This window comes from Carassius gibelio, chromosome B17 (assembly GCF_023724105.1).
Source record: "Carassius gibelio isolate Cgi1373 ecotype wild population from Czech Republic chromosome B17, carGib1.2-hapl.c, whole genome shotgun sequence".
In the NCBI taxonomy this organism is placed as follows: Eukaryota; Metazoa; Chordata; class Actinopteri; order Cypriniformes; family Cyprinidae; genus Carassius; species Carassius gibelio.
The window spans coordinates 29,220,734-29,229,851 of NC_068412.1; the positions used below are offsets into that span (position 1 = coordinate 29,220,734).

General features: G+C 43.2%; 1 protein-coding gene across 2 annotated transcripts; it reads left to right on the forward strand.

Moving 5' to 3' along the window:
- Nucleotides 1-2,554: 2,554 nt before the first annotated feature.
- On the forward strand, nt 2,555-8,227 carry LOC127976475 (WD repeat-containing protein 20). 2 transcript variants are annotated; one of them, XM_052580916.1, is made up of 4 exons: nt 2,572-2,863; nt 4,578-4,760; nt 5,071-6,291; nt 6,976-8,227. In XM_052580916.1, the coding sequence occupies exons 1-4, from the start codon at nt 2,615-2,617 to the stop codon at nt 7,027-7,029; spliced, it is 1,707 nt and encodes a 568-aa protein (XP_052436876.1). In that variant the 5' UTR covers nt 2,572-2,614; the 3' UTR covers nt 7,030-8,227. The 2 variants fall into 2 exon arrangements, 1 of the variants encoding a protein (XP_052436876.1); XR_008157811.1 differs by lacking the exons at nt 5,071-6,291; nt 6,976-8,227 and having other exon boundaries at nt 2,555-2,953; nt 4,578-4,724.
- The last annotated feature ends 891 nt before the right edge of the window (nt 8,228-9,118 follow it).

Consider the following 9,118-nt stretch of genomic DNA (forward strand, 5'->3'; position numbering starts at 1 on the left):
TGTTTCTCCAGTGTCTTTCATGTGTGTTTAATTCATCTGAGGCTGTAATAACATTAGATGTAGACCACAAACCAGTCATAAGGGTCAGTATTAAACAAACTGACCCTGAACTTTCAGTTTTTCCTTCAGATTAGATCATGAAGCTGAAGAAACCAGCATTCAGATGAAAAACATAATGGTACACACACACTAACATGAAGAGGGCTTCTCTCTTTGGATGCCAGTAATAAATCTCCAGGCAGAATAAGTCTCTCACTGATTTTGATTTTCCAATTGTGTAATACGCTTTTCATTTAGAGTTGTCTTTGTTCATATTTTATTTTTATGCTGAAAATACAGATATTCAATACTGTATTACTTGCAGTATTTACAGTATGCAATATATTTGCTGTACTGAGTTGTGAACTATTTACTTTTATTTATGGCAAAATTATTTTCTATATGCAATAAACACTTTTTTTTTTTTATCTGTAACTACATGCCCTGAACACAGTGTTGTCAGGTTGGTGTTGTTCTAAGCGTGCAGGTTGTTCTGACAAACTACAGCTAGTCCAAAATGCAGCAGCAAGAGTTCTTACTAGAACCAGGAAGTATGGCCATATTAGCCCGGTCCTGTCCACACTGCACTGGCTCCCTATCAAACATCGTATAGATTTTAAAATATTGCTTATTACTTATAAAGCCCTGAATGGTTGAGCACCTCAGTATTTGAATGAGCTCCTTTTACATTATACTCCTCTACGTCCGCTACGTTCTCAAAACTCAGGCAATTTGATAATACCTAGAATATCAAAATCAACTGCGGGCGGCAGATCCTTTTCCTATTTGGCGCCTAAACTCTGGAATAACCTACCTAACATTGTTCGGGAGGCAGACACACTCTTGCAGTTTAAATCTAGATTAAAGACCCATCTCTAACCTGGCTTACACATAACATACTAATATGCTTTTAATATCCAAATCTGTTAAAGGATTTTTAGGCTGCATTTATTAGGTAAACCGGAACCAGAAACACTTCCCATAACACCCGATGTACTTGCTACATCATTAGAAGAATGGCATCTACGCTAATATTAGTCTGTTTCTCTCTTGTTCCGAGGTCACCGTAGCCACCAGATCCAGTCTGTGTCCAGATCAGAGGGTCACTGCAGTCACCCGGATCCAGTACGTATCCAGACCAGATGGTGGATCAGCACCTAGAAAGGACCTCTACTGCCCTGAAAGACAGCGGAGACCAGGACAACTAGAGCCCAGATACAGATCCCCTGTAAAGACCTTGTCTCAGAGGAGCACCAGGACAAGACCACAGGAAACAGATGATTCTTCTGCACAATCTGTCTTTGCTGCAGTCTGGAATTGAACTACTGGTTTCGTCTGGTCAGAGGAGAACTGACCCCCAACTGAGCCTGGTTTCTCCCAAGGTTTTTTTCTCCATTCTGTCACCGATGGAGTTTCGGTTCCTTGCCGCTGTCGCCTCTGGCTTGCTTAGTTGGGGTCACTTCATCTACAGCGATATCATTGACTTGATTGCAATAAATGCACAGACACTATTTAACTGAACAGAGATGACATCACTGAATTCAATGATGAACTGCCTTTAACTATCATTTTGCATTATTGAGACACTGTTTTCCTGTTTAATCTTTTTTGTTTAAACCACTTAATAAATAAAGGTGACTTGACAATTAAAAGAAATACAAATCCTTTCAAAATATCGACTCAGTGATCATGATTTGGAAATAGAGATCGGTAGACAAAAAATCCTGGCTACCGAGAGAAGAGCGAATCAAACCGAGGATGAGAAACACTTCGTACAAGAGAAACATTCTTCCCACAGTTTGAAGCTTTGAATCCTTCATTCTTGTCTCTAAATGACTCAGAGAAACTACTCTATATACTTGGAGAGAATGAGATGGCAGTCAAACTAGCTGCAAAATATCTATACCCCATACACATTCATTCGAAAGGGATAATTTATTGTACTCAACTGCTTCATTTTATATTCTTAATTAGATATAATAATTACTATTATTAATATTTGAAATATTATCCGTTTTTTTATTGTATTGATCTACTTTTCTCTCATTCATTACTCATTTATTGTCTCCTTTTACTTTAATGGTGTAATCATATTTTATATTTTATTCTTTATTTAAATGCTTTGGAAATACTATAATTCAAATCTCATGCCAATAAACAACTTGACCACAAGAATCCCTAAATATTCTGACACATCAGATTTTATACTGAAGATTATTAAATTATTAAGAATCTTGTTCAAGACGTCAATTTTACCAATAATTTTTACACAAAATTGGTAGAAGAAAAATATGTATGTAAAAACATTAATTGGATTGTGTTTATGGTTCGTTGTTTTTATCACGCAATAAACTTAATATTTTCTTCTTGATTTTTGGTTTAATTCTAAGAGACATAAAAAACTGACTTTTTCTGAGGTGACGATGTTTAAATAAAATAAATAAAATAAATAAATAGAATAAGGATCCTCCCGTAAACTCGTGGTGAACCCCGGAGCGAGGCGGCGCGCAGGTGTGTAGTGCGCATGCGCGGCGCGTCAGATCCGGTTGCGGAAGGATGAATGTAAGTGTCAAAGATGGCGGCGGAGGGAGGAGGGAAGGAGATGAACGAAATCAAGAGTCAGTTCAGCACGCGAGAAGGCGCATATAAACTCCTCACGCACTCAGAGTACAGCAGACCCAACCGAGTGCCCTTCAACTCTCAGGGATCGAACCCCGTCAGAGTCTCGTTCGTCAACGTCAACGATCAGTCCGGGAACGGCGAGCGCATCTGCTTCAATGTGGGCCGGGAGCTCTACTTCTACATCTATAAAGGCGTCAGGAAGGTGAGCGCGACGCGTTCATAGCGTTATTTCACTTCACGCGTGACGCGACGCCAATGACACGCACGCACGCGAGCTGACGCGCGAATCAAAGTGAGCGGTTTGTTTATGTGTGTGTGTGTGTGTGTGTGTGTGTGTGTGTGTGTATATATGTGTGTGTGTGTGTGTGTGTGTGTGTGTGTGTGTGTGTTGTAATGTGTATGTGTGTGTGTGTGTGTGTGTGTATGTATGTATGTATGTATGTATGTATGTATGTATGTGTGTGTGTGTGTGTGTGTGTTGTAATGAGTGTGTGTGTGTGTGTGTGTTGTAATGAGTGTGTGTGTGTGTGTGTGTTGTAATGAGTGTGTGTGTGTGTTGTAATGAGTGTGTGTGTGTGTTGTAATGAGTGTGTGTGTGTGTGTGTTTTGTAATGAGTGTGTTATTGTGTGTGTGTGTGTGTGTGTGTGTGTGTATATATGTGTGTGTGTAATGAGTGTGTGTGTGTGTGTATGTATGTATGTATGTGTGTGTGTGTGTGTTGTAATGAGTGTGTGTGTGTGTGTGTGTGTTTTGTAATGAGTGTGTTATTGTGTGTGTGTGTGTGTGTGTGTGTATATATATGTGTGTGTGTAATGAGTGTGTGTATGTATGTATGTATGTGTGTGTGTGTGTGTGTGTGTGTGTGTTGTAATGAGTGTGTGTGTGTGTGTGTGTTGTAATGAGTGTGTGTGTGTGTGTGTTGTAATGAGTGTGTGTGTGTGTGTGTTGTAATGAGTGTGTGTGTGTTTTGTAATGAGTGTGTTATTGTGTGTGTGTGTGTGTTTTGTAATGAGTGTGTTATTGTGTGTGTATTCTAAGTAGTGTGTGTGTGTGTGTTTTGTAATGAGTGTGTTATTGTGTGTGTATTCTAAGTAGTGTGTGTGTGTGTGTGTGTGTGTATGTATGTTTTTTAATGAGTGTTGTATAGTGTGAGTGTGTTTGTGTGTTGTAATGAGTGCATTTTTGTCTGTGTTTGTGTTGTAATGAATGTGTTATTGTGTGTTTGTGTGTTTTGACAGTGTTTGCAGTAAATACGTGAGTGTGAGGATTATTGATCTGCTGTGAGGAGTGTGTGTGATTCATCAGTTCAGTGGTTCATGTGTTCACACGGGCGTGTGAAGTGTGTGTGTGTGTGTGTCTGTTTTTGCAGGCGTGTGATTGGTGCGTTTCTGGATTTGCAGCCTTGTGAAATGTGTGTCTGGATTCGCAGGCGTGTGATTGGTCTGTGTCTGGATTCGCAGGCGTGTGATTGGTGTGGTTGGTGTGTTTGGCATGTATGTCGATTATTATTTTATGTGTATAGTTATTATGCAAAAAAAAATTATTTAGAAAACAGCTTTGAAACAAGTGTTTGCTTTTGCAAGATGTGTGTGATGTTTTGTGGATTTGTGTGTAAAGTTGAGAAATGGAGCGCTAGTTTCAAATACTAAGCATTTTTAACAAACTGTAAAATGTCGTTCAGATTTCAGCTGTTTTCAGTGGTTTGACTCCAGAACACATGAGCTGAGCATCAATAACCCTGATATCAAGAGTGATTGTGTTAATGTTTTCAGAAAGTGTTTGTGTGTGTGAGAGAGTGAGTGTGTGTGTGAGAGAGTGAGTGTGTGTGTGTGTGTGTGTGTGTGTATCAGGTTGTTCTGCAGGTGTTCAGTCTCTCTCTCTCTCTCTGTGTGTGTGTGTGTGTGTTGGGCTGTAGGCTGCTGATCTGAGTAAGCCCATAGACAAGCGGATCTACAAGGGAACGCAGCCCACGTGCCACGACTTCAATCACCTGACGGCGACGGCGGAGAGCGTGTCTCTGCTGGTGGGCTTCTCCGCTGGACAGGTGCAGCTCATCGACCCCATCAAGAAGGAGACCAGCAAACTCTTCAATGAAGAAGTGAGTGTCAGCACTGTTTCATCCAGCTTTAAACTAGTTTAAAAATGTGTATGAACTGTGATGAAAGCGCTGGATAAACTGCTCCATGCGCACTGATAGAGTCACGAGACCTGGACTAACAGCTCAGATCTCCTTCACAGCTTCTGAAATCAAAGTAAAGAGTAAAGTCTGTGGTCCAAGTATTTCTGTAGAATTGTCTCAAACGACTGCGAAAGCACTCACAGCGTTTATTGTTACGCATTGATGAAAATCATCCGCTCGAACTAACCTCGTGTCCTCTGTGTCTTGTGTCTTCTCCTGCTCCGCTCAGAGACTCATAGATAAATCCCGGGTCACGTGTGTGAAGTGGGTCCCGGGCTCCGAGAGCCTGTTCCTCGTGGCTCACTCCAGCGGGAGCATGTACCTGTATAACGTGGAGCACACCTGCGGCACCACGGCGCCTCACTACCAGCTGCTGAAGCAGGGCGAGAACTACAGCGTTCACACCTGCAAGAGCAAGTCCACGCGCAACCCTCTGCTCAAGTGGACGGTGGGCGAGGGCGCGCTCAACGAGTTCTCCTTCTCTCCCGACGGGAAGTTCCTGGCCTGCGTGAGTCAGGACGGTTTCCTGCGGGTCTTCAACTTCGACGCGGTGGAGCTGCACGGCACCATGAAGAGCTACTTCGGAGGCCTGCTGTGCGTCTGCTGGAGCCCTGACGGGAAGTACATCGTGGCCGGCGGCGAGGACGACCTGGTGACCGTCTGGTGCTTCTCAGACTGCCGGGTGATCGCCCGCGGACACGGACACAAGTCCTGGGTGAGCGTGGTGGCGTTTGACCACTACACCACCAGCGTGGAGGAGAGCGAGCCCATGGAGTTCAGCGGCAGCGACGAGGACTTCCAGGATCAAATCCACTTCGGCCGAGACCGGGCCAACAGCACACAGTCACGTCTGTCCAAGCGCAACTCCACGGACAGCCGACCGGTCAGCGTGACCTACCGCTTCGGCTCGGTGGGGCAGGACACTCAGCTGTGCCTGTGGGACCTGACGGAGGACATCCTGTTCCCACACCTCCCTCTGTCCCGGACGCGGACGCACACTAATGTGATGAACGCCAGCAGCAGTGATGGCTCCAGCTCACTCCCCGCTCCGCTGCCGCGCTCCAACAGCCTCCCGCACTCCGCCGCTAACAGCAAGAGCGCCGCCTCGGACAACCCCATCGCCGCCGGAGTCAGCAAGTTCGCCACGCTCTCGCTGCACGACCGCAAGGAGCGGCACCCCGACAAAGACCACAAGCGCAACCACAGCATGGGCCACATCAGCAGCAAGAGCAGCGACAAGCTCAACCTGCTGACCAAAACCAAAACAGACCCCGCCAAGACTCTGGGCACGCCGCTGTGTCCGCGCATGCAGGACGTGCCGCTGCTCGAGCCGCTCATCTGTAAAAAGATCGCACACGAGAGACTCACCGTGCTCATCTTTCTAGAGGACTGTTTAGTGACCGCGTGTCAGGAGGGGTTTATCTGCACGTGGGCGAGACCCGGCAAAGTGGTGAGTAGGGATGAGCGTCTGGGGTTTAGAATATATCACTATACCTTCTGGTATTTCTTGCATTAACGTTATCAATGACAATATTTCAGGGAATCCTTTGCAAAAGTGTTATGTTCCCTATTTTTAGAGAAAAAACATGTCACATTTTATTTCATTTATTAATAAGCCTAATGCTGACGTGAAGAATGTTTACAAATTATAATAAAAACTGTAAATTTTCCAGACTATAAGTCACACTTTTTTTCATAGTTTGGCTGGTCCTGCGACTTATTTATCAAAATTAATTTGACATGAATCGAGAGAAAACATTGAAACGGCATTGAAACTAAGTAGATAATTAAATTAGCTTGATAATACAGAGAAGCAGCGATCTCACAGGCTGATGATATAACGATTGAGATATCTCCTCTCCATCAGCGGGGGTCATGCAGCGCTGCCGATCCACAGGACCAGGGTCAGCAACTTCAGCGGCATAAAATAGCCTCTATGTTAGGAACTAGTTTGGGCAGCTTGGGTTAGTTCCTTTCTCTTTACTGAAGCAGTCACACAGTGGACAGCAGACATCTGCCCAGTCCAGAAACAAAAATGGTTACAGTCACATATCATGAGACCATGAGATGTTTGGTCAGATGTGTTTCCTTCTGTATAGTTCTTCGTTCAAATGTCTCTTCTTCTCTTTTCCAGGGTTTGTTGTCCTCCCAGAACCAAGCCAGTTCTCCCAGTGGAACAGTAGTATAGCCTCTCTTTCTGCTGCTATGAGATCCGCATCCGTCTCCACTCAGAACTCCCAGTTTTCCTGCTTTCTGTCGTTCCGGAGGCTCGTGGAGAGACTGTACCGCGGGGCTCCTTCCATTTCTTCTGTTCTCAGAGTATTTATTTAATTGTTTTCTTGCTTTCACTCTCAGATGCATCTCACTGTTATTTGTGGTCCTGTGTACTTCAAGCTTCCCGAGGTGTGTGAGATCATCCTGTCGTGTAACGCAGTGGGTTTGAACTCCGTCAGGAGACTCGCTTCAGCACAGATCCTTTCACCCTCCTTCTTCAGGAACAGATTTCATCCCCGCTGTTGAAACTTTGCACTGATTTTATTTTGGTTGTTGTTTTTCTGGTCACTACCATAAAGGATCAAAAAAGACGAAAGGAAGCGAGAGATGTTTGGGGAAGGCCTCGATGCACTTGGCTTTAATATCCTCTGTCTTGAAATCTGAATCTGAAAAGCTGGATGCTGCAATCATAGTTTTTTAAAGAAAATTTCTTTGCACTTAATAGTTTATTAGAAGAGAATGGCTTTACATTTTTGTGTGCGAGGACTCACAGACTGGTATAATGTGGAGAATTATGATTAAAACTTTGTATCTATGAGCATTTATTTTAATATTGTTTCAGATAAAGATCTGCTTTGTATTATATGTATAATATTGTAATTCAGTGATTTATCGGGGAGAAAGCAAATGATCAGTAACTCTAGTGAACGTTTGTCATCATTACAGGAAATAGTGACATTTCTAAAGCAGACGAATAGACTTAATAATATTAAAATAAATCTTAAATATGCAGGTTTCTGTTTGTTTAGATTGGTTTTACTGTCACCCAGATGTATTTTGATCTTGTGTAAGAGAGTGGCTGGTCTCTGGTCACAGATTCACACACGTCACATGACTCTGACGCTCAGGAAGTCTAACAGACGCAGAGGAAACAAACCGCACGAAAGAGTTCATACTTTGCTTATGTACTACTAAAAAAGCCACTCGGTCGATCGCTAGAATCTCAGTGTGACACTATTAAATGTTTAACGTACCCTTTTTTTGTGACTACCAATCACTGTTGATGAAACACACTAACTGAGAAAGACCAGGATGTGCAAGTGCTCATATTTTTTATTCTTGTTAACATTTTGCATTTCACATTTTGTTCTTCATTAAAAAAAGTCTATATATGTCTGGTGTGTGTGTGTGTGTGTGTGTGTGTGTGTGTGGCTGGCTGTTGTGTTCAGTGTAGTGGTCCTAGACCACTAACTAGTGCTCTCCAGTGTGACTGATAACACTTCCTGTCCTGTTTTGGGGGATTTTTTGTTCTATTGTACATCAGCCAACATTTATAACTTTTGAAAGTGTGTTTATTTGATCACCCCGTTGTGTTTTTATTTATGATGATTTGTGTAATTGGGGAAGAGCAGAAAAACTAATGTAAAGGAAGATTTTGTGGTAAATTTCATGTTAAAATGCATTAATTTAAAATCACCAAATGTATGAATACAGATCTGCTGTATGTGCATCAGTGTATAGTGATGATGATTACTCTTAAAGAGTGTTCGAAAATAATGGAGATGTCAAAACATGGCAATCTACAACGAGTGTAGAGTAAAACCCCTTCACTGAAGACTTTATAGTCCACATGAGAAAGAGACAGTGGCTCCTGACAACAGCATCCTGTTGAACTTCAGTCCCATCATACTCTTGAGACTTCTGAGCACGTGTCAGATGTGTGATAACAGCAGGATCAAGAGCGATCTCCGTCTCTGGGCCTTTCACACAGGACGCAGTCCGCATCATTTGTGTGCTTGCGCGCACTCTGCGGTCAAAGTTCAAAATAGTTCAACTTTTGCCGCTGCACTCTGTGGCGATTACCAGCGCAACCAATAGAATCGGGGGATCCAAACAAGCACGGAAATCAAAATGGATGAACGGCTAGTACTGTGTGTGTCAGAATTTCCTGTGCTGTACGATACAAGTTTGAGGTCGTATAGGGACATCGTCAGGACTAGCGCTATCGCTCGCTTCTTGCAACGGGACAGATACATGTTTGCTGCTGACCGAAAGGAGGAACA